Source organism: Oryzias latipes, chromosome 12, assembly GCF_053564925.1.
Source record: "Oryzias latipes strain Hd-rR chromosome 12, Olatipes_Hd-rR_3.1".
In the NCBI taxonomy this organism is placed as follows: Eukaryota; Metazoa; Chordata; class Actinopteri; order Beloniformes; family Adrianichthyidae; genus Oryzias; species Oryzias latipes.
The window spans coordinates 17,281,759-17,307,785 of NC_136248.1; the positions used below are offsets into that span (position 1 = coordinate 17,281,759).

The window sequence follows — 26,027 nt, forward strand, 5'->3', positions numbered from 1 at the left end:
ATATTATTTTTTAATAACAAACAATCATTTGTGACAAGCCAAGTAAGCACCACGAAAACTAATCACAAAGCTTAAAATTCTTTAAAAAAATGTAATAAGTTAGGTGAATTTCTGTGACAAAAGTAAAACACTTCGAAAAGGTGGAGCATCTTTTTCCTTTTAATGAGCACTCTATATTTAAAAAAGAATAAAGTTAAAATCATAGGATTTAATTAATGTATCATAAGCTAAAATTGCTGTTTTATGATACAATCAACAATGTCGGTCATATGTTTTTTTGAGACACTTAAATATTAACTGCCCCTTCTAACACGCACAAAATTAAGCATTTTATTGCCCCCAGCATTTTAAAGACCCTGCTAAACAAAGTAATAGTCAGATTCTGTGACCTTTTGTTTTCTTTTGAACCTAACAGATGTGGCATGTAACCCAATACTTATAAAGATAGATTTATTTTTCTGTTATATTTGAGCAATTTTAGTCTATAAATGTTTGATTTTCACTCAAAAGTGCAGTGTGAAAGCAAATCAAATCTAACAAAGGGGTTACATTTACAGCAATGTACCCAAACACGAAAAGATCTGATGATTCTGGTCTGAAAGAGCCTTATACTGTTGGATCCATGTGATTAAATAAACTAGTTACAGTTACCCAGTGATCCTGGCTCCCATTTTCTATTGGCTAGTATTTACGTTGTAATTACACTACTTTAACTTAATGTTGCAAGTCAGTGTGTGTAAGAGCCTTTGATGAAACACTTTGTTGCATAAACTGTAGGGTTGGTTAAGCAGATCCACTTCTAGAAACTATCCGATGCAAAAGCAAGGGTCCACAAAGGTTATGGAGCTTCATTAGGTGGAGAAAATCCATATTTCTAGAGACCCTAAATTTCAGCCTAACTCATAAATTTATTATTCCTGCTTAATTCTACAAAGCTGCAAGCAAGATGGTCACTTTTCCAGCACATAAACATTTTCCACAGCTTTTCAGAGAAAAGAAAAAGTGAAGATTAATGTCACTGAGGTAAAGGATGATGACCTAAAGCAGGCAACCAAATCATAACCAAGAGAATAGACTGCAATCAACACTTGTCAACACAGAATGCTGTTTGGAAACAAAGGCTAGTTTGTGTAAATGAGCTAATTATTGTATTTGTTTAAAAAGAAAAAGGGCTTCCAGTCACTCCTGCTGTTCAGCAACTAGTAATTAATTCACATCCCACTCATTCACACACAAAGCTCCACCAGAGGCGCAACAACCCAGAAACTCCAAGATCTATACAATTAAAGCAGATATATTATTCTGAAAAGCTCTCTAAACATTAGTAGAAAGCGAGTTTCTAGTAAAAGAAGTCCAAATTGAAGACACTTGTCTAGATCTTGTAGTCATGTAAGGAAAGGGCCAGAAAACAACCATTGCACTTTTGTTCAGGAATAAGGTCAGATCTAGTGTTTCAAGCCGAAATTAGACTAAAGTGAAGCTGATACTGTGGTGTACAGTGTGCTGCACTCTGCTGTGTCCTTCAGACACTTTCTCCAACTCCTTCACTGCTGCCCTCTAAGTCTCCCCTTTCAGTGTTTTTACCCAGTCCTGCCTGACTTCACATGCATTGGGTATGATATCATCCAAAGTAGAGTGACATGAGAGGCAGAAGAGGAGCCAGCAGTGAGCAAACCTCCCATAAATACACACAAGCAAATGTGCCGAAAGGAAACTTGGGTGGTATATGTGTGGATTCCCACGCGCGCCTCCCTGCAGCTGTTTGCTCACCTGCACCTGCATGAAGGATCCCCGGTAGAAACAGCATGCTGCAGCCGACAGGGCACTCCACAGACTGCACCTCTCCGTCATGATCCTGCTCCTCTCCAAACCTTCACTTTTGCTTACTACTACTTCTTCTTCTTTATCTTCTCCGTCCTCCTCCTCCTCCTCCAACAGCAGCTAATGCCTGTCCCACCCCTGCCCCGGCTCAGGAGCCCCTCAACATTGGTGCAAAACCCGGACCGTTGCTACAAACTCAAGCAGGCTAACGCGGCGAGAGCTCGCGAGCCACTAACTGCCGGCAGTGACATGGGCTAGCTAAAACAGCTGGAGCGCGCGGAGGAGCGGCACGCGGCTGCGCTCGCGCTGCTCTCTCTGCCTCTCCGAGCACTTGCTGCTGCACTTCACGCGGCTGCGAGGGATTACCTCATTGCCTGCTGATGAAAGGGGTGTGGGTGGGGGGAGGGTGGGAGATGGAGAGAGAGGAGGGGTGGTGGTTGGGTTGATATGGGGGGGCTTGAAAAACCCCACCCACCCAATGACCCCCCCCCTCCCCTTATTGCCTTAAAACAATGCTGACAGTGAGGTGAAGGAAAAAAGTGAGGAAAGGATGGAGATAAAAAACCTTCAAAATAAATAACCTTCTCTTTTGCCATGAAAGGAAGCACTTGAATGCAACTTCACACCTTCCACCTCTCTTTAAATTTCTGCGGCACACATGCATTTCCATGGAGCATGTGGCTCCTGCGCCTGTGAGTGGCTGTATGCAACGGTGTGTCCAAAACGCTGTGCAGGCTGCAGCTAGACAGCTCATTAGAAGCTGAAACACAGAGGCAGGTGTTTCCAGGATAACAGGGGGGGGGCGATTTTCACCGGCCCATTTCACAGGGACAGATACACACAAGTGCACATAGCAGCAGGGATATGTCAGGTGGGGTGGGGCTCCGTCTCCAGAGGCCTTATTTAGTGAGTGACATCACTGAGGACGCTTCACCGTGGCAACACAGCCAGGGAGCATTGATGGCGTCCAAAATTCTGACACTGCACTTAGTTCAGCCTGCAGGAAAGCTGAATGTATCAGAAATGGAGGTGGGGAGTGTAATGCAACCATTCTGACAAAAATCCGAAGCCCTCTTTTTGTTGTACGAGCAGCCGACAAACGCACAGATGCTGCATCAGGCGAGGCCTGTAATCAGATTTCTAATTTATATGGTAGTGGGTCATCGGGGGAAAAAAGAAGGGGAGGAGGCAAAAAAAAAATCCAATCACAGGGTGGATTCATTAAGTACAGCGTCTCCTCTTAATGTAACCTCAAACCATGCAGTGCTGGATTAGACAGATTACACAGCGGGTACACATATAATCTCTACAGACACTTTGCTCTCCTTCGCTCAATCCCTAATAACGGCGAAACCCAACAAGGATCACAGAGCCTAGAGGAGGTCACATCTGGCAGCTGTGCCACAATCCACCCTAATTTCAACCCTAAATACCAGGGTGATGAGAAAGAGAAGCATCACAACGAATCTGATGACCAATCCAGTAACCTAGAAATAAACTCGTAGCAATGGGATTAATTATTATGGCTGTGGAACAGAGGTACAGAGGGGTTGACCTCTGATTGACAAGTTGCAGGTTCAGTTCCTTCTCTGCCTGCCCATTTTTCAAGTGTCCTTTGGAGGAACACATAACCCGTCATTTCTTTATTGCTGCTAGTGGTCTGGCTAGCAACTTGCAGTTCTGCCACCATCAGATTTTGTTTGCAAGGATGAACGGGACTTGGTAAATGGTAAATGGCGTATACTTATATAGCGCTTTCTACTTTCTTACAAAGGCCCAAAGCGCTTTACAGTCACAGTCCCATTCTCCCATGCACACACACATTCACACACACATTCACACACACATTCACACACTGGCGGCGGCTCCGCTGAGAAGCAAGCCCCTTGGGCCTTAATGAAGGTAGAAGAGTCCTATATTAGTATGTGTATAGGTCTGATCTGTCACGCAAGAATAAAAACGTGTTGAAGTGCAAAGTGTGTGGTTTCTTGACCCATTGGCAAAAATGGAGAATTGGACTTGAGTAGTATTTCAGTCTAAGGCTGAGACCCAAACCTTGACATCACACCATCAAACTTAAGGCCGATACAAGACCAGGGTTCAATTGTTTGTGTTTGTTATAAGATATGAGTGTCAAACTTCTTTGAGTTTACATGCAAGATAATTTGATCTCAAGTGGGCCAGAACAGAAAAGTAATTTCATAATATCAAATTATGTATTTACTGTATCAGAGAACAACTCCATTAAATAAGGGTTCAGCTTTTGTTCAAAAGCATAACATTCACACACCTAAAAGTTCTGTTTATGTCTATGACAGAAAAGCCTCCTCACAAAGATACAAAGTCCTAAGGATGCACAAAATCTTTGCAGTGAGAGGAGACAATTTAAGTTGCCCTGGCAACAGATACTGTGTCCATACGGGAACACATAGATAGACTGGACCAATGATCCCATGTTTTTTTCAGGAATTTAGAAAAGTGAAAATGAAACCTGAAATGGGTCAGCCATAATGACTGGATGCTACATTGGTCAACTCAGCAACATTCTGAAAATGACCAAATGCTGCTTATTCCACCCGTGGGTCCATCCCTCCAGCTAATCAAAAAACTAAACTAAACAGAAAAAAAACGTTTTTATGCAATAATTTTATCTTTCATAAAACTAAAACCATCAATTTTCCAACCTGCTTAATCCATTCTGGGGTCATAGGGAAGCTAGAGCTTATCCCATCTGATTCACAATGTACCTTTGTATCATGTCATGAAAAAAAGAAAAAGAAAGCATTATCACTCAAAGGTTTTTGCTATCAGGTTCCAAATATCTTTTTAAAGTTGCAAAGCTGGAATTTTCAGTATTGTGGTTAGACTACTTTCTTTCAAAACTTGCTTTCATTGGTCATTTGAGGTACTGCAAAATTTGGTAGCCTGCTTGTGGGTTCACTTCGGGAATAGAGTGGGTGGGGGGGTTGGTCCAATTTACCAGGACATGTTCGCCCTTTAACTATTGATCACACGGCATGTCTGTTATTTCGAATCAAATACCATCTGGAGCATTAATTAGCAGTTTCTGTCTGCAGTTCATCAAGGCAATAAAACTGTTGCTCCAACGCCTGATATTCCACCTGTTTTTTTCAGGACACACCGTTTCTGTGGCTTTTAACATGCATTTATTCCCCCCTCATACCACCATTTAAATGCTAATGCTATTTTGCTTGCCATCCACCTGGTGCAATATTCCTCTATCACAGAAACCGAATTGCTGCAATCTCACCACAAGAGTTTCTATTCACTTCTATAAACAAATAGGATAAACTTTTTCTCAGAATATTTCACACTCTGTGACCACTTTTTCTGCTTTGACCACCACATTATTATGGCTTATGAGGTTGCCACACAGGGTAATGAGTATATTTTATCAAGCTAAGAACAAGTTAATTGGGTTGATTACAGTAGCTTGCATCTCCTACTTCAGTTTATTTAGGTGGAAACGCATGTACATTGCATTTTTTGACTCAAACATTTATTTTATTGACCCGCGTGGCAAATACTTGGACAAAAATAAAGGACCGCTTGAGTTGTTTAAGAGAACCGTTTTTATTCTATGATGGCAACCACTCCAATATACACTCACCAGCTACTTCATGAGGTACACCTCTCCAACTGCTCATTAACGCAAATTTCCAATTAGCCAATCACATGACGGCAACTTAATGCATTTAAGCATGTAGGTCAAGATGATCTTCTTTTTGTATTTTTACTTCTTTCTTTCTCCAACTCTCCTCTTCAGCATTCCCTCTTTATGATCTTAAAATCATAATTTCTCCAGGCTGCATCCCCCTGCATTCCTTCCCTTGTCTCTTGCCCTCTTATGCGTCTGATCAATAGTCTAACCTCCTTCCTGCAACCTTGTCTTTTCTGTGATCCTTCTGTCTGCTTTCTCCCCTGCCCTTTCCCTCCCCTCCATGGACATCCATCCACTTTCCCCTCCTTCCAGCCTTCTATCTCCACATCGCCTCCCCTGCTCAGAGGCGGTCTTCAGTTAAATATTAATTAGTGAGCCTCGGCCCCCCCGGCTGATAAGGAGGACAATGGAGAATCCCTGAGTGTGTCTGGGAGCATCCTACTAATGAAAGTGTGTCTTTATCTGGGCGTGAAAAGGAGAGATATGTGATAGAGTGAGAGGAAAACGCGTGGAAGTGAAAGTGTGAGCAGGAGATGAAGAGATGTACACTGATGGTGGATGAAGATCAAACGTGCAAACACATCTGCAAATCTGTCAACGTGCACCCATGTCTAAAAGCAAAGAACGGGCTTCACTGGGGGGGGGGGGGGGGGGGGAGCAGTTAATGATTTGTATATTCTGTGTGTGCATCTGATTGTGTGCTTTCATGGGGTTAACACCCATTGGTTTATCCACTTTGAACCCCAGATATATGTGATTAAAGCTGCCATCATGGAAACCAATGGACTAACCATGTTGGGGGAAGTGTTTGAGATGTGTTGAGCAATTCAGGTTTGAGTGTGAAATGAAGCCATTTTCAAATCTGCTGTCTTCCTGCAATCGCATCAAAATGACTTTGTGTTACTGTGGCAACGAGACACATATTTAACATAAATTAACCAGTGTGTAAAGGAGAGTATGACTCCATAAGTTCCTTCTTCTGTGATGACCTTGATGAGGGTGGCAAGCTCCTAGAAACAATCAAATATTGGTTTATTATTTATCTGCAGGTAGAAGAGTACTATCTTTATTATATACAAATCTCCACATTCATTTATGGATTTTAAATAGTGGTGTATTGATTTCTTTTAACTATGGTTTGATCTTTATCATAATTTGTGGTTGCTGATACGATTAACCCTTGTCCTATCCTATGGGGTCTAGGTCTTTCAGAGATAAATACCTGGATACTGAACAGTGCAGGTGAAGTTTTCCAGATTCCTTGATTTCTTGGAAGATAATCAAGTGTAAAATTAAATATGTGTACAAACAAACAAGTAAACAAGAATGAATGTAAAATCTATTCACATTTTAGTTTCATAAAGTCTGCCCACTGTTGTTTTTCCACATCAAAAGAATCCAAAGGGAACATTTATAGAACATTCTACCACACTGTATGGTCACACACCTTTGCGAAATTCAAAGTGTTTCCACACTTTAAGCTGTAATGATGGCTGATTCTTTTTTGCTGCATGTGTCTTCTGTGATGAAAATAAACTATACAATATCTCAAATTAAATGGCATATACCAATTGTGATTACAATAAATCTACTTCAATGTGAAATGGTTTTGTAATGATAGAGGTCAACTCGATTAACAACTTTCCTCAGACAGATCAATCTGGCTGATTGGGATATAAATCGATTAATTAATTAATTAACCAAATAATTGTTAAACCCCTAATATTAAAGTAGACAAACTTTTTAAATATGACCTTCTAGCAGCATTTTACAAAAGCTTGCATAGGTTTCTGTGTTTAGTTGTGTCTGTAAATTGGGTTTTGTCAGAAGCTGAGGTGTGCCGTCCACTGTTACAAATTGCAGCCTCTGTAATTTACAGAGGGGCCACATTAATTCAGTGGACTGTAATAGTCTCACACACACATACATGCCCCCACTGGGCGCTGCTTTAATTTAATCAAGCACCCACACTGACGCATACAGATTTTGGGAGTTTAAGCTGTTGGCATAATCAAAAACACGCATGCAACGGATCCCTCAAACCCACGCACACACACATGTTTTTTTTTCTTTTTCTGGAGCAGTGTGGTGTGTCCCCGACATATGTTAATAAACCTCAAATGAACCTCCCAGTTCCACCTCCCCCTCTTGCCCCCTCCTGTCAAAACACAACCAAACCACTAAACGGGAGACAAAGCAAGGCTGAGCTAAATGCAAAGAATAGATTAAACCCTAAAATGTGTAGCAAAACATGTAAATGTGGCACACTGAAACAAATAAAAAACACCAAAAGACTTCTAAAGTTCATTTAGTACAGTGTGGTTTGGATTTAACTTGACATAAAATCTTTTTTGATATTTCTTTTTGTAGAAGTCACCAAACCAGTGAGCTGTTAGAAATTAAAATTTACTCAAAAAGTTGCTCTTGAATGACTTAAATACAATTTCTCAGTATTGATGTCTCCGTATGTGAGTGTATCTCTAAAGATGCCTGTGAAGCTGAAGGCCTGGTCCACCACCAGGCACCATCAGGCCAACTCTTGATTTAAACATCAGCTGTCATAAATGTTTTAGAGAAATGAAGGGAGGAGGTGGCGGCAGAGGAGAGGGGGTGTTGGCAGCCTTTAGGGGATAGGGGGAAGTAGGAGTGGCTGGTTCAATTACAATTTGGGGGGCCAAAACAGTAGATTGAAGATTTTTCAGCAACTAAGAAAAGAAGAAAATTGCTAGCAGAGAAAAAAAATAGTTGATTGCTTTTTAGATTGTGTTTGCCATAAGTAAGAAATGTAAGGAAAATTTTAAAAATAACCATGTATTTTCAGGGCTCATTTCTCTGTGATATTAAAGTCTTGGAAATAGCCTTATTTCAAATATATCCTCCTCAAAAACAGCGTAAATGCCGGAGTTGTTAAGGCGTGGAAAATGTGTTGTGTCGCCGAGGCGTAAGCAGAAGTATTTCAAAAAACAGCTGCGTTGGAGCCGAATGTAGTTAAGTGATTGCTGAGGTGTGGTTCTTTGGCACAGCATTGACACTGAAAGGCTGTAATGCAGAGCAGCATATTATTTCTTTCCAATCCTGCTCCCCAGAGTCCAATGTCTCCTATATTTTACTTGTTTCCCTGCTTCAGTGATTCAAATACGGCTCTGCGAAGACTCAATGAGCTAAATCGGGTGTGTCAAAGCAGGGAAAAGGGTAAAAATGATCACTCTAGTGCTCCTTGAAGACTGATTTGAACTGTTCTATTGGCCAGGAGTGAGGCTTTCTGTAAGCACCAGATGAAAAAATACCCAAAATTAACCACTGTGAGACACTGCCAAAGAAGTATACATTCCTTTTACCTAATCAAACAATTTTTTCGCCTAAACCCAGGATAAAAAGGGATTAAATCTACCCATCACGAACATAAAAATAAACAAATAATGTCAAATCTTATCTTAATAGTAGCAAATTATAATTTTATTATTTAGGCCTGCTCTCTTTAGTCACAGCCAGTGAATCAGGTCATATCTATGCAGTCTTCTTCAAACTATTTCCTTTTAATTTGTGTTTGGCTGCAGTCAATGTGTTGTGGTCAAGGACAGTTCGAAATGTTTGTTTTACAAAAAGAAGACAAGTGTCAGGGTTACAGCAGAGGGCTTTCAAACAAAAGCTGCTGTCTATAATCAATACAAAATCCAATCTCCCTGACTGCTTCCATCTGCTCACTGCCCCCTTCTTTTTGCGTCATCGTCGTCTAATTTGTGTGTATTTTTTTTCTTTTTCATTTTAATTTATTTAGATATGTAGCATTTATTAAACCTTAATGTTAATGATTAAGATCACTGAACAAATTAAGAGCTTAACGATCTCATAAGGGACAGATGGGCGGTTTGCCCCACCTGCTGGCTGCAGCACACACTGCTTACTGGCTAAAAAGTGCTGACACGGGTCTACCTCGCAGAAAATTCAATCAGCTAAATAGCAGGATGAATTAAGCTAAATGGAGAGGGAACCTGCTGATATGAGAAAAAGCTATGAAGAATAACTGCTTAGAAGTAAACAAACTCACAATAAAAACTCCGTCCAATAATATTTGGGAGGAGGTGATGGTATACTGTATCCTCTCAAGCCGAAAAACCATGACTAACAGTAAAAGTTACAACATAACATGGTAAATTAAAAAAAAAACATTCTGTAGCTGAATGAAGCGGAAAAAGTTTGGGCTTCATTCAGGAGAAAAAAAATGAAAAAACTACTTTAAAAGTTTTAGTGCCACTTTCTAAACCAGATATTTATTTTAGAATCTGTTTTTTTCTACTCTTAAAATTCTACAAGAACCACAAACTGATTCAAGTTGAATCACTATTGCTAATTTATAATGCTCACAAATGTGTGTGATTAGCCTACAAACACTGTATTTACACACAGAATATTTATGCTTACTGAAAATAAAAGATTTATTCTACGTGAAACGCTGTGCTCTTAAAGGTTTTAGTGTGGCATAGTTTTAGTAACTAAACCAGATGCAAAAGCAAACAAGAACTTGTTTTTTTTATTTTAAATGTACATTTTTTTAAATCAATTTTTCTTTTGTAACATCAATAAAGATTTATTCAAATCGGTGCTAAAACTCTCAAACCTTGAAAAAAATTTAGTTTTTTGAGAGGTTTAACATACTTTCCATTATAAGCAGACTATTTCAAGTAAAACACTAAGATTAAAAAATGTTTTTTAGCCCTACACGGTTTTTGAAAATGGTTTTGCGAGAGCAATGATTTCCTTAGTACAATCTACAGTAAATAACTTAATCACCGTTGTTCAGCTTTTTGAGTTGCCTCCATTTTCCAGCTAAATTTACTTCAACGTTTATAAGTTAGCTTTAGCAGCTTTTGTTTTTTTTTTTGTTTTTTTTTAGCTAATGAAGCGTTTCATTGTGCTTAGTGTTATCTTTTTTATTGTAATTTTCACTTGTCTTGTCTGGCAGCTGAGCAAACAGATGACAGCCTGTGATGAATAGTTTACTCTTACAACAGGGGATTATCAAGTTTTAGACACATGCGGGGTATATTTGTGTAAACCCCTGTTGTATTATAGGCTAAGCCTTTTATAATATGTGTGCCTTTAAAAACAAAGAACCAAGCTGACTTACTTGCACATTTTCTGCCTGGTTCTCATCTTGCTCAGTGTGGCTGAAACAGTAGAGAAAAGAAGAGTGATTGTCAACATGAGTGAACTGAATGGGGATAAAATAGTGGGTAATGTGGGCACTGTAACAAAAGGAATAAAGGCAGTAAACCTCTGTTCAATTTACATATGCTTTGATGCACACTTGTCTTTTTTTGTTTGATCTGTTCTTCTAACAGGTGTGTGATAACACAAAAAAAAGATCCTTGTATTCTCGGGACTGTCAGCTGCAGGCTTTCAACTAAAAGATACAGTTCCTTCTCATGGAAAAGATACTGCAAACCCCAGTGATCTTCTCCTGTTGCTCAATATGGCTTCTAAAAATGTTTCTGGCACCATAACTCACTCTTTAGCATTTTTGAAGGATCCCTATCATGTGTCAAAGCCCCACTGTGCAGCGGTTCCCAAAGCCCTGCTGGGGTACTCCTGTGTAGCCTTTGTAGTCCAGAGCTAGAGAAAGCTAAATGCTTAATTGGGATCTTGGGCAACTCTTAGCTGCATGTTCTGCCTCATGGGGCCAAAAGCAAAGTTGTATTACACACGCATACAAAGAGGTCAAATCAAAGTACCTCATTACGGCAGTGTGCAGCTATCCGGGAAGTGCAGCTTGAAAAGGGCTTGAAAAAATTCCACGCAAAAAAATCCCATCTTTGTTATTTGCAAATTAAATTATGTCAATATATGCTTAAACTGAAAAGGTTCCAATGCTCCCCAGACCAGAAAATGATATATTTACCTGAAAAGCACTCTTAGAAAATCAATAGAAACTAACAAAACCAGCAGAGGTTTTTGCTTAAAAAAAAAAAGTCTTAAAAAATGTAAATCTATAACTGAAACATCAAAATGATCTTTTATTATTAGCATTAGACAGTTTTGCTGAAATTAAACAAACCATGCAAGGTACTTTTTTGTGGTGAAACAATTTTTGATTTGATTAAACCAAACCAAAAAAGATTCAAGAATGCCTAACAAGGAGCTGCAAGGATCTGTTTCAGACAGTCTCTGGTAAAGAGGAGCACAACTGCACTGTGGACATGGATGGACAGGCTGAGAGTCTGATTTATGGTGGAACTGACAGAAGGGGGAAGTTCTTTGTTGTGTCTACATGTAACCCGCAGCAAGCACCACACAGCTTTATCTCTTGTGCTCCCCGAGCTGCAGTCACAGACATATGCATGGTTCTATGTACACAAACATGCAACACAAAACTCAATTTTCCTTTAGCATGTCAAAAGAAATGAGTAAACACAACATGCTTTCCTAAGAACGTGTGGGAAAAATGAGGTTGCTTTTCCATCTTGTGTCTGATAACTTTGTTAATAAATCATTTGTGCTTTGTGTCCAAAAATAGAAAAAAGATACCACGTGAAATCATCCATCCCACAAGTAAGCAGCAGTTTTCTTGCAGAAAATAATCGATAAAAGAAATCAATGTTAAGCTCCTTTAAAAAAAAAGTAGAGGAATGAATTCTGTTAACTGCTGACTGTATCCCCATCATCTGAGAGGAATCTTTCCTGTGGGCCCAAAATAATTCTTCAAAGTTTTTAGCAGGTTAAAATATCTGGATTTGTCCAGAAAATGTATCTTCTAAATCAGCTACAGTGATTTGGGTCCATAATTATCTCAAAAAAATTACAAAAAGCTGTTTCATGGAGATTAATATGGCAAATAAGGCAAAGATTTGTTATACCTCCTTTGAGATTTTTGTATTTTAAATGCAGGATATAAAAATTAGTACAATGATAGTTTCTGGACAAAGAGCATTTTCGCTTTAGCTCCTTCTCTCCTCTTTGTCTGACAGCCTCATAAATATTTCACAGATTGAACTAAAGTGGCAGTTTGATGCAACATGTTGTTTTTTTTATTTCATATTGTAAAATAAAAAAAATTGAATTTTAGGATCATAATGATTATGTGAAAACATTGGAATCAGAGTATACATTATGACATAATGCATTAAACCAGATTGAGATGAACTGTAATTTACTACAGGCTTATAAATGCTCCAGTTGGCACTGTTGATGTACAGCGATTTCATGTACATTTTTTATTTGTGCCCCACATTCTGATCAGAATAACCTTTCGATTATATTTTTATCAATTCTGTTAAAATTAATGACTAATTTTGTAAAAGAATTATAAGAAATTTTCAAGCACCTCTGTTAATAGGTACATTTATAAAATGTAGTACATTTACTTAAATACGTTTGTGTAAATTAACCTTTATACATGATAAGGGAAGCACAGGGGAAAACAGTTAGATGCCACACTAAATTTCTTTGTTTAAAAAGTGAATAAAATAGTTCAATTCACCTGGTTAGGTTTAATGAGTCATGCTGTTTCTTCTCTTCTTTACTGTCCTCTTCCTTTGGAGGAGAAGGGGGCGTGGTTTCTGAGCATCCACCTCCTTGAGTTTCATCTCTTTCTTGGTCCAGATCTGCTGAAGCAGCTTCTTCCTCTGATTGGACTTTATCCGTCAGACCACCAGGGGGCAGCAGATCTTCACAGAGACTCGGTGCAGGTGCATTGCTGTGGTCTGTACTTTCACCTGCAGGCTCAGACTGTATTTTAGAGGTAGGTGGGGATTCCAATTTGAGCTCCATCCTGTTTGTAGTAGGTATTTCCTCCTCATCCACTCTGCACGGCACTCCTGTGGGTGTTGAAGGAGGACAACCCTGGTCTCCTGAGGACTTCTGGCTTTTCTTCTGGTTGTTGCTTTTTTCTCTGCTCTTCTTGAGATCTCCTGGCAAAGAGAAGAAAATATATATTATTTTTCAGAAATAAATGTTTAAATTTAGGTCTTTAAAGAACGATTGTGTTCATTCGTGATTTCTGCTGCTAACCTTTATCACCCTTTTCCTTCTTCTTACTCAGCAGCCGGGGCAACGTGCACATGTGGGAATAGTCTTCAGTGGAGCGGATGTAGCTGGCGGTGCGAGGACGCATGGCCTCCATGTCATCCTGGACCGTTTTAGGAACTGGACTGAGTCTCTCCGAAGCCCCATGCTCACTCCCATGGCCAGGAAAACCCCCTGCTCCGGCTCTGGACTTGGAGGCTTTTTTGTCATTGGAGCGCCAAAAAGAGTTCAAATTGCCAAACCACTTGAAAGCTTGGAAAGAGGGGAGAGGAGTCAGTTTGTTTTGACAGCTATGCAGTTAGATGTTGATCATAAAAACACATTTTTTTTCATCCCTTATTTATGCAGCATTTTGGCAGTATACTATTTATTTGATGTTTTCCTGACTAATAGCTTTAAATATAGGCATTTTCCCCATAAAGCATCTTGTTTGGACCTCTTTACATTTTTCTTGCTCAAGCACTTTTATGCAATATTTAGCTTCGGTGAAGAAATATAACATTTTAAATAATTTCTTTGAGTCACTTTACGATGCAGAACAGATGGAAGACATTTCCCACCAGAATACACCAAAGATTTCTCTAGACTCAAAGGTTCAGACCCTCCAAAGCTCCAGTGTGAATGGTTACCTTTCCTTTACCCCCTCTGGTGGATTCAAAACTTTTAAATAATGAAATGAGAACATTCAGCACTCAATTAGGATTCCACTCAGTTAATACATCAATGCTTAATAATTCAACTGGATATTTCTCATTTGCATATTTAATACACATCTCTCTTTGTTGATTAATTTTCTATTTATTCAGTTTTGTATTAATACTCTTCCCAAATTTTGCCTGTCTTTACTCTCTTTTCAAGGATTTCTCCATGGTGAATTTCTTTGTGCTTTAGCATGTTAACGGCCTCCCTGTCAGTGCTACAGGGGCAAAGTAAAGAAAATTCAGGTCTTCCTTCTTGTGGCTGCCAAATTCATTTCATAGGGTTTACAAACACTCAAAAAAAATTACTGAATAAAATAATAGTTTTTTTTGTAATCATTACCATGTTTTTTTCTTTAATCTTAATGTTTTTGCAAAAATGTGGATTTAGGAGCAAACAGTCGGTCGTCTATGCTTGGGACTGGTGAAATTAAGAAGTGTATCTGCAGTTCTGCTTGTGTAACTCTGCTTATTGGATTTAATCAAATTGGAAGGTTTTTGTTTCTTGTTCTGTTTTGATTTTTTGTGGAGGGTGATAAAAACAGCTCCAAAAATATTGCTGGGCATTTAAAAATGATGTCACATTTCCATGTTAAGAACAATTTTAGAAATATGATTATTTATAATAACATAAGATACAATATTTACAAATATAAATCTGAATTATACGGGGATGCACTTTGGTGTGTTGCGGAATTACATTTAATTGAAACAAAATGCGTGTTTACATATGACAAATGTGTGTCGGATGTTTTCATGTGTTTCTATGTGTATCTATGTGTGTAGTTCTGTGTGTCTATGGGTATCTGACACTAAAGGTGTACTCTTTAGAGAGGGAATAGATCTTGAAGGGGGGTTCTAAAGCTTTAGTAAGTTGTAGTAATACATTTGATTTAGGGCATGAGGATGAGAATTTATAATTTACTCACTCCCTTTTGGATGGTTCTTGTAATTTTTATTTTATATCTTGTCCAAAATTAAATATAAATAAAATCTTCATCATGTAGGGAGCTGGTTGTCACATTGCTAATTGCGTCAACTGTAGAGTTCACGCTGACTTGTCTTTGCTATACAGCAATCAAGAAAACATCTTTCTCATTTTGCAGCAAAAATTGGTTATAGTATTTCCTTCAAACAAGAGGTTGTAAGGAGCAGTATTTCATCATTTTCCTGGGTCTCGTGTGAGGATTGTGAATTTTGGTTTGGTTTTTGTCAGTTTTGTGGTCCTGTTCGGTTTTGAATTGTCCCTTTCGTCAGTCACACCAGTTTCAGGTTTTGTCATGATTCACAGCTATTTTCATTTCAGGTTATTGCCCGCAGTGTCTAGTTTTCAGTTCTTCCTTGTCACGTCATCTGTTGAATCTCTTATTTTGCTTCCAGTGTTTTGTCGTGCTTCAGTTTATTTATTAATAATTTTCATTTCTGCCACCAAGCCCAGCTTCCTGCATATTCGGTCGTACACCACCAATTTCTGACAGTAATTTTTTGTTTGCCTCAAAGTTGAGTCTTGTCATCTGGACTTAAAAACCTTTCTGGAAATGTTTTACCTTCTCGCCCTTGTAGCTTCATCAGTCTGACGGTGTTTGAGGTTTTCTTTTTTTTATTAATTTACAGACCTCCAGGTTAATCGTATGTTTAACCCCTTAATGCCTGACCTTATTTCCAATGAAATAAAAAAGAAAATCTTTCTATATTTTCCTTTCAAGGTGATGCTGAATTAAATGGAGTCCTGCATTAAATGGTACATTGTAAATAAGTGGCACATGGCACAGGGGTTAAAATCAAATATCTATCAAAAACGCTTTAAGATTGTCCAAGTTTAACCCATGAATTAGCTAACTTTGGTCTGGTTGTTTTAGTGTGTCACAGCAAGAGACATCTTTTTAAAGAATCTATTCACAGGTTCAAATAAAAATATAGAACTTTGGTGCAAAAACATGGAAACACTGTCAAAATAGTGGGATTCAGGCCATCATTGGAGTTCTGTCTTGTATGAATTTGTAGCTACGCTTAATCAATTGAAAAATAAGTGATTCAATAAAATTAAAAATGTGGGTGTGGTAAAAAGGCGTTTTTAGTATATTAGATTCTTTAACTTTTTCAATCCTGTGGTAGACGTCTATTGTACATAACCGTGCACACGTTTAAAAAGTAAAATAATAGTAAACTAAACTTTGTGAAGTATTTTCATTACATCAAAGGAAGAAATGTGTTATGACCCTTTGAATGCTTAGGTTTCAAACTCTAAGCAAAGGTTTGGTTGAATATTTGACTTTTTGTCAGTTTTGATTATAATTGGACATCATTTGAAGCTTGTACTGATAAACAATGTTTAGTTACTATCCAGAAAGTAGTTGCTAGAGGGCTTTATAAGTTTTTCTAATAGATCATAAACCAATGTTCAAATTCTAATGAGTAGGGAAAAGTAAGTAGACTGAAATGCCGTTCATGTCTTGTGTTGTTGGACAGGAATGTTAAAAGAAATCTTTTAAAAAGGCTGTCATCATTCATGACAAGAGTAAATATTTCATTTGTGTGGCGTAAAAGTAAAAGTCACAGTGTTGGCAACAAAGTGTGTAATTTTTAAAGGGTGAAGCAAGACATTGCGAATCCTGTTGGGTTTTGGTCAGACACAAATAGGCTCATTTAGCTCTTTTGGTGTTTATGGTTGCAGACACCTGGTCTAAATAGAGAATTCATATATGATAAAACTGTCATGTGTGTATTTATGCAAAAAAATACATCTTTGATTGATATTAATGCTTTACTGAAATGGCCTAAGAACAAAAAGGGAAAGCCAATTGTGCACCAAGATGTTGGATTTTTACCTAATTTACAATAAAATGTATTTTAATGGTGAGCGATTTACACTAGAGTCAAAAATGTGAGAACCAACTACAATTTAATCTACATTTAGAGAAACTTGTTTTGTATGTGTCGCGTACCATGCAAACATAAAACCATCTGTGAATGTGTTTACCACAACCCATACCTGATACCTCCACTCACACCTAAACCACTTTAATCTTCTTTTCAGAAGCAAAAAGGATTATTATTTAGTATTAAAAAACAATTTACCCTCATTCTCTTAATGTTTTGTTGCAAACTGCAAACTGTATTTTATCTTTAAAGGGACAGAAGTAGTCAACCAGTCAATATTTGTTTTTCACTGAACTATTATTTGTTAGTATGTGGCTGGATGTGGTTTTTTTCTGTTCTAGGAACAGTGAAGTACTTATTTGAATACATACTTCGCTACCACTTAATACAATGAACTATTTCCGGCACTCTGTACATCTAATTAAAAAAACCAGTGTTAACTGACAAATTACAAAGGATTAGATAAATGCTGGTACTCACTGAGTTTTAGTGGACTCATGTTGGAGTTGAAAATGAGAAAAGATGCGTGAAACGAATGCAGAAGTTTCACAGATGGGCGACAGCTTGTTGTTGGGAAAGATCAGCTATGGTAAGAACCTCACTTCCTCTACTGTGGGCGAGGTGCTTCTTACACTTTGCATGAGAAGTTGTAAAACCAAGAGATGAGCAACAGGGGCTGAGCTGATCTGGTACTTCCTGTGTAAACTGAGAGCGGTAATTCTAAGAAAAAATTAATATGTAAAAAGACATGAGTCAAGAGTTTTAACATCAAAGATGGTAAAAGAAAAAGGGATGAGTTTACTCACAGTCCCCTGTAGCAACGGTACCATCACTCAAACACAACTATTTAGATTTAAGTTTATGAGTTTTTTAGACACCAAAGATTTGGGCTGAGTTGAATGCAAAAGACTGTGCTCATGACTGAAAAGATGTGTCAGAGATAAACTGCCGAGTTTGATCATTCTGTGCTGAACTTTCTGCTGTCTGAGTAAGGAAGTCTCAATTAACTAAAGTATCATGAAATATTTTTCAATGCACCTGGTATGCATCTGCAATTGTCTGTTTTTGTGGTAAAAATGTGCTCATAGCCGCTGTTTTTGACCTCTTATTCTCTTGGTAATAGTGACTCATTTTAACTCAAGTTTCGGTAATCAACATTCTTTGGTTAATTTAGATGATCAAAAGGTAGTTTTTGTCTAAGAGGGTTTACTGTATGTGCTGCTCATGATTGTAATCGGAACAGGTTCTTGGAACCCTTGTCCCACTTTCATTCTAATAGCTATACAGTTTTCTTCCGACCGCTCTAGCTGGCGTGCCAACATCATAACCGGCTGGCTGAGTAACTGGCTGAGAAGAAGAGAGAGATCCAGTGTGAGGAAAGGAAGAGCCGCAAACATCAGAGAACCCAGCCCACCACCGCCATCGTACCCACCATGGACCACACTTGCAGCAAGTGCGACTCCCGCATTGGCTTATTCAGCCACAGTCGGCGCTGCCCGCCAACAAAATTAAAACCTCAGGTGCAGACTTTATTGTCCCTGGAGACAGAAGGATGCCAGTAAAAAATAGTTTTATTTTATTTTCTGATTAAACTTAGTTGAATGGCATTTTATCTTACTGTTTTCTTTTTGCTAAATGTTTCAAATTCAGGTTTTGGTTTTATGTAGTTGATACAAAGCAATTTAAGCACAAAGAAAAAGTCTGAGCAAAAACAATGCCAGGGGACTGATCAAAAGCTACAATAAAATGGAATAAAAAAGTATTGATCCCACAAAGGGGAAATTATCTTGTTACCATAGCACTCTTCAGAACTGCAGATAGGCGAGAAACAACACTAAAAACATGTGTAGAAAAAAAACTAGCATTTCTACCGGTAAGTACATAAACTATAAACTCATTGGCCACTTTATTATGTACACCTTGCTAGTATCAGGTTGGCCCCCATTTTGCCTTGCGTGTATCATGATTACGGTGGTTATTTGAGTTACTGTTGCCTTTCTATCAGCTGGAACCAGTCTGACCTCTGACCTCTGGCATCAAATGGGCATTTTCACCCACAGAACTGCCACTCACTGGTTCTTACCATTCTCTCTAAACCCTAGAGATGGTTGTGGGTTAAATTCCCAGTGGATGAGCAGTTTCTGAAATACTCAGACCAGCCTGTCTGGCTCCAACAACCATGAACCTCAAAGTCACTTCAATCTCCATTCCTTCCCATTCTGATGCTCTCTTTGAACTGCAGCAGATCATCTTGAACATGTCAACATGCCTACATGTATTTAGTTTCTGCCATGTGATTGGCTGATTAGAAATTCGTGTTAACGAACAGTTGGGCAGGTGTCCCTGTTAAAGTGGTCAGTAGGGGTATATGTCCATAAACCAGCATAGCTAAATAATCATTAGAAATGCTATTTAACTTTAGCACCACACAGTTTTTAATGAACTGTAACAAAAAAGAGAAAACATCACTGTTTCCATTGAAATTGTGCAGTCTGGTGATTCATTTTACTTTGTCAATATTTTCTCAAAGAAATATCCAAACCTGCCTGACATTGAAAAAAAGAAATTTGGCTACATTTCATAACATGCTCATTAAACTTGTAACATTTGACAAGCAACTAAAAGGTCAAGCCTTGTCCCACATTAATAATTCAAAAAAACAATCACACCTGTTGTAAAAAGAAAAACTTGACTTTGACACATGCTTAAACCGGTTTTCTTTCTTTCTTCATTGCCAGCATAAATTCTGCTTTTGTCAAATTTTTGATTGAGCTAAAATGCATTCTGTTTATTTACAATATCTTTAAAAACAGTTAAGCCTTAGCAAATGCTTAAGCTCCAACTGATTAAGAGCGAGCAGTGAGTTTTGAATGTGTTAGGACATTTTTGAAGTAAATGATGGACACGCCCGCTCTGACTGCAGTGCACCCTCGTCTTCTCTCACTTCCTGTTGACTCTAGTTTGAGGCTTGTGGTGTCAATTTTTCTATTTGACTTGTAAAGCACAAAAAGCCGTGTGTGGTTAAAGATGTCTGACTGAAGCTCTAGGACATTGACACGGTATAGGCGACAACAACAAAACAACCAGGTCTATTTTCTGCTAGTCGCAGCTGTTCAAGGCAGAGTTTTATTAGAACATCTTATGTAGTTCAAAAGAAGTTTAATAAGAAGATATTTGGTATTTTTTTTCTTACCTGAGTGAATTCTCTCTTTACTACAAAAACTCCAAGCCCCTCCAAATATTTACTTTGTATTTAAATATTCATCACTTAGGGGTGTCCATGTCTCTGTTTTGTGGGCGCCGGTCTTCTCCGAAATTCCAACTGTGGGCGAGCCTGGTCGGGCCATGTTTAGAACACTTCTTGTGGACCCCCACTTCTCTTAGGCGTCTTCCTCCTGGGCAGGGGTGGCTGGCCCCTGCCTTGCTCTCTCCTGGACCAACCGTAGGCTGGGTGGACGGCTGCCTGAAGTGTGGGGCGGGTCTCCCTTGGGGGTCTTTGGCTTGTGCCCGGGGTTGGGGTGGGGGGATGATCAGAACTCCTGGGTGGTGGTGAGGTGCTCGTCAGGGGCTATGGGGGTGCACTCCTGGGGCGGGGCCCCACGTTTGGCCCTCAAGGGCACGGCGGGGGGGGGGCTGCTCCTTTGTTCGGGCTGGAGTTTGCACTCTCTGTCCCTTTACGCCTCCCTGCTCTCTGGCATTGGGGGCCCCTGTGGCGGTCCTGCTGGCCCTGGCCTGGGTGGCGGATGTGATTGCCCGGCGGGCGGTTGTTCTCTATCTACTGCTGGTGTTGGGGGTTTCTGGCTGCCACTGCTGCTGTGGTGGGGGCCTTGGTGTTGGAATGGCTGGGCACTCTCTTCTTTTTACATCCAATCATCCACCCCAGAGGAACATAAACACTCACTTAAGCACAGCTGCTATCTCTCCTTTGCACAAATAGTTTACGTGACTGAATGAAATGTTTCACATGTGTTAGTCTGAATGCATAAATATGCGTGTGTGAATGGTAGTTGTTTTATGTCCATGTTTACCTGTTTATGTATGAACATTAAACATAGACATGTTTGTAACATTTGAGTGTGGACAGGCCCCACCCCTTTTAGATTTGTAATGGACCAAAACCTGACCATAATGATTATAAACTTCCAGCAACTTGTTGCTTCATGATCCCCCCCTCCCCTTCTATAATCACACTCCAAACCCCCGCTCTCTATTCTTGTAGTCTTGTATGTAGTCTAAATTACAAAAGGGGTTTATTCAAATATGCATCTGGCGTGTCAGAAGATTCACAACCCCATGTTGTAAAAGTAAAATATGTCCAACACAAGACGCCTTCAGCTCTCATCTGTTTCTCAGCTGTTGGACAGGAGAAGTTAAAAAATTTTAATTGTCATGCCCTGGACATGACAATAAAAAAAGCTAACATTAATAACTTGTGGCCAAGAATTAGTATTTTGTGCAGACAAAATAAGATGTAGTGGCAAGAGGTTAATATTTTGTGCTCACAATTTTGTATTTGGTGGCCACATTTTAGCGATTCGTTAGCTTTTTTGTCAGCACAAATTAGTATAATTGTCAATTCCTACTACAAATTTGTACAAAAATGGTATTAAAATGCACATTTGTGCCCAGAAAATACTAACTTGTGCCCATAAAAAAGGCTAATTTGTGCCCAGAAAATACTAATTTGTTCACACAAAATCTAAATTTCTGCCCACAAAACACTAATTTGTGCACACTAAATGCTAATAAAATTCTAATTTGTGTACACAAAATGTTAATTTCTGCCCACAATATACTAATTTGCGCACACTAAATGCTAAGTACATGCTAATTTGTGTCTACAAAATATTACATTGTTGCCACAAAACATTCATTTGTATGCACGAAACACTAATCGTGGCCACAAATTATTGATTTTAGGGAACAATTTTTTTACGTCATGACCAGGGCTCCGTATAATTTTCACTTGATTTGTTTGGTTTGAATAATTGCTTTTTTCCACACAGTACATTCAGGAACAAGCATGCATCGTAGACCTTGACCACCATTAGCAATTTGTAGTGCTGTAATGGTTTGTGAAGTGCCTCTTAAATGAGAAATATCTCATTCTTTTCATTTGAGTCTTTACTTGAAAGTCATTTTTATGCTCTCCCAAAGAAATGTTACCTCTACCCACACTTTTTTTTTAAAAGACATTTTCCAGAATTTTAAAGCTCCTTCCTACCAGTCGGTGGACCACCTTTGATGTTTCCAAATAGAGACAGCTGCTTTCTTTCTTGAGGACTATAATTTTTGGCCATTTCTTCACGCCTCTTCTTTGAGACACTGGGTTGCTTTGAAGAAATTTGTAATCAGCTTTTAGAAACTTTTAGGGCCTTAAGCACATCTTCAGAGGGTTTTTACTGCAGAAAGCATCTCCATCTTTTTGTGCTGGCAATTATTTTTCCTTTTGAAGAATCAGGTTCTGCTGCAGTGTGTCCTACTGGATCGTTGTCATTTGCTGCAGTGAAAAAGGTTGTTTGTGTTTGTTCCTCCTGTCTGTTAGTGATTTTATCTCCTTAGCACTGCCAGTCCTTGTTTACCTTGGCTTTGTCCCTTGAACCACAATCACTTTTTTTTCACCAAAAAAACCATCAACACAACTGTAATGTGTGCCATTGTAGTATTAAGTAAACAAAAGTAAAATTGTTAAGATTATAAAAAGATTATAAAATAACACTATAACAATAAGACGTAAAACTATCTTGTGTGAGTTTTGAAAAAATTCTGAAGAGTTTATCATTTTGTTTACTTTGTTTTAGTTGTGTTGCTTTTTTTGTTAGTTTCTTGTCATGTTCTGCTTTTAGGCTTAGAGAGTTCCCTCCTTCTGTCAAGCCACGTTAAAACTGACAGTTATTAATTTCTTACAGAAATTAAGTGTCAGCTCATCTTCATTGTCACCCTTTTTCATTTCTCACACACAGGAAGTGACATCACCAGCAATGGTTTCATAATAACTATAGTTTACATCTTCTTTTATTATTAATATTATTACCTGAAATATCAAAGGTATTCGACAGCAGATTTTCGTTTGTTAGTCCATAGGTGTGTAAATAAATGTTTTTGTAATTTGTTCTGTTAGCTTGTTTTAATCTCGGAGAACCCATGGGGGGTCAAATTTGGCTGCTTTGCTCCTCAATGTTAATTTTAATTCTAAATTTTCAGCCGCTATTAATTGCTCCAACCAAAGAAATTTCAATTGAATTCCTTCCTGTTTTATTTTGTTTAGTTTTCAGTTTTTAGTTTGATCATTTTTTCAGAGTATAAATAATTCAAATGTCCATCCACTCTTCCATTGTGACAAATGGGATTTTTTTCCCTTTTCTACTGAGTAAATATGTACACACAGATGGCACACACACACCCTGCAGGAATAAGGGGTTTCATTTGGTTCTCTGTCACAAACACAGGAGTCATTTGTTTCACTGAATGACTGTTTCTGTGTGGCTGTTTGGGGCTGTGTTGCATTTAAGTTCACCTTGATGAAAACAAGCCTTTAATAATTTAGCTGTTTGCCTGCTCACACAAGACAAACATTGCTCACTTTGACTCAAGGACCCAAAGGAACAGACTGCAATGAGGAACACAAAATCAGCGGCCTTACTTGGTTTCATCATTTTCACTAGATTGAGTAATATTCTGAGAAAAACATTTTTTTATGTATTTAAAAATAACCTTGAAGAAAAAATATTATAAAAAGAGAAATTAGCAACACAAAAAAGACAAAGACGTAAAGCAACATACTTATTAGCCTAACAGTCCTACAAATGTGATAAATATTTTTATGTATCTCAAACATAAAGGCACATAAAAATGTCTATACATTTCCATGTCACGGAAACTTCAGAGATTTTTAGAACTTTTGCAACAGATTTTCACATAAATTACCTGTTTTTTCATCTGTAAGCTATTTTTATGAAGATTACTAAAATTACTTAATTTTTTTTTTCTTCCTATTTTCAATTTTGATGTGGTGAATACACACGCAAAAGCAATTTTCTTCCGAGCTGATCTTAAAATAGGGTGGGTCACCGTCACTGGTGTCACAGATTTACACAAGTGTTTGATGAACTATAAAACTATGACATAGGACAGCTTTTCAAACTTTTGTTTTTTCTTCAACACTTTCTGATGACACATCCCACTGAGCTGTTCAGTTTTCTGAGTTTTTATGCCATTTCCGATCCAAATAAAAGCAAACCTTTGCGGTTTCTCCATGTTTATTGTTTGCCGTACCCACCGGGGAACCACTGAGCAAGTTTCAATTCATTTCAATTAAATTTTATTTGTATAGCCCAAAATCACAACAGTCGTCTGGATGGGGTTTGTGCGGATAAATGTATGGTAAAACATAAAAAGGATCATGAATACGTACAATTCAATAGAAAAATTCTAAACGGAACTAACTAAACTAAAGTGGACATCCCTGCCCAAAGACCCTCCTACGCGGGTTTCAGTAGGAACATCTCAGCTCTACATGAAAAGAAGGTGGAGAAGTAGAAAAACTGCCTTCTTTTAATTCCTTTGACCAAAGCAGGTGACCAATGTAGGTCAAGATGATGGAATGTCCGAGTCAAATGACTGAACCTACGTTTGTCAGGTAACAGAAGCAGTACATGCTTTAAAAAGCTTTGCTGTTTTCTGTTTGCACTGGCATTGTGAGCATCTGCAAAGAACACTATGCTGCTGTTGTCACCTATGACAGCTAAACAGTGACATGTTTACTTCATGCAAAAACAGGCTCAGAAAAGCAAAATGTTGATTATTTTTGAATACTTTGAGTGATTCGGTTGCATTTTTCATGTCTTTTTATCACATTTACAAGCTAATCAGGTACTTTATTAGTAATAGTAAATTATTGTTATGTAAATGTTTTGAGTGTTAGTATGGCGTATGAGTCTAATTTAGAAAAGCATGTTTCATTAAAACAAATGTGCTTGACAAACTTCAGGAGGAAACTGATGCGCTTACATGAACAGCCACGACTGGAACCTGCCTGCTGTGAGGTGACAATCCCAAAATACTCGCTGAGGTTAGTTGGTCCCCTTTTGGGTTCTAGCATACAGCTGCAGAGTGTTGTGCATTCCTAAAATGACCTATGCTCTTCTTTTTCTATTTCCTGTTTGTGAGTTATTTTCCTGTGAACAAACAGTCTATTTTTCAGGCTCTAAATGAGGTTTAGTTTACTGGATTAGTTGAAATAGAAATAGTTGCATGTGTAAGCACACCATATTTACTGCAGCATGTGACTTTAACTGCCCTGCTATAACTTCAATTTGAAGACAGGCAAATTAATATTTACTTTTTTCAAACAATAGTAAACACAATAGCAAAAATAAAGATTGGTGCTTTTTGACGACAGGGTTTGTTTTAGGCTAAGTTTTAATGCAGGCTTCAGATATTGATACATGTTGTATGGGGTTTTGGACTGCAGGGGGGAGTCAAAGACAGATAAATGCCACAATGCTTTTGCAAATTACTGAAGGACCAAAAAAAACAGCTTCACAAAACCTGACGCAGATACTTGAAATGCTTCTCATTTTTTGAATCAAAACACTTCAAAGAAGATCACTCATTTATGTTTACAAAAAAGGTTTATGTCTGAATTGTGCCTATTCTAATAATAGTAAGCACAATTATACAAGGAAGTAGATTCAATGAAGTACCATAAAGCCACTTCTTTACGTCTTCTAGTATGAAAAATATTTTAAAAAACATGCATAAAAATGGTACTATGGACTTTCAATAAAATCAGTATGATATTGTTTAATTAACAGTTTTTTTTTCAGTGTTCCCTTCCTTTCCACCAGATTAAATATCTATTTGTCTTGAAACTTTAAATGGAAATAGCCATCCAATTTAAATTGGATGGTTAAAAGTAAAAA

At 38.2% G+C, this 26,027-nt stretch overlaps 1 protein-coding gene across 4 annotated transcripts in view; it reads right to left on the minus strand.

The window, feature by feature from the left end:
- sh2d3ca (SH2 domain containing 3Ca) overlaps positions 1-17,725 on the minus strand; it is a 59,867-nt gene extending 42,142 nt beyond the window's left edge. For 2 of the 4 annotated variants that reach the window (XM_011481882.4, XM_011481881.4), the window contains exons 1-4: positions 17,584-17,725; positions 13,511-13,777; positions 12,981-13,410; positions 10,632-10,671 (exon numbers count right to left, since the gene is read on the minus strand). In XM_011481882.4, coding sequence (XP_011480184.1) covers positions 10,632-10,671; positions 12,981-13,410; positions 13,511-13,777; positions 17,584-17,602 — 756 coding nt within the window. In that variant the 5' untranslated portion in view covers positions 17,603-17,725. Of the gene's footprint in view, positions 1-1,770; positions 2,178-10,631; positions 10,672-12,980; positions 13,411-13,510; positions 13,778-17,583 lie in introns of those variants that run through there. The other 2 variants (XM_078955803.1, XM_011481883.4) reach the window with 1 other exon arrangement.
- Positions 17,726-26,027: the final 8,302 nt, after the last annotated feature.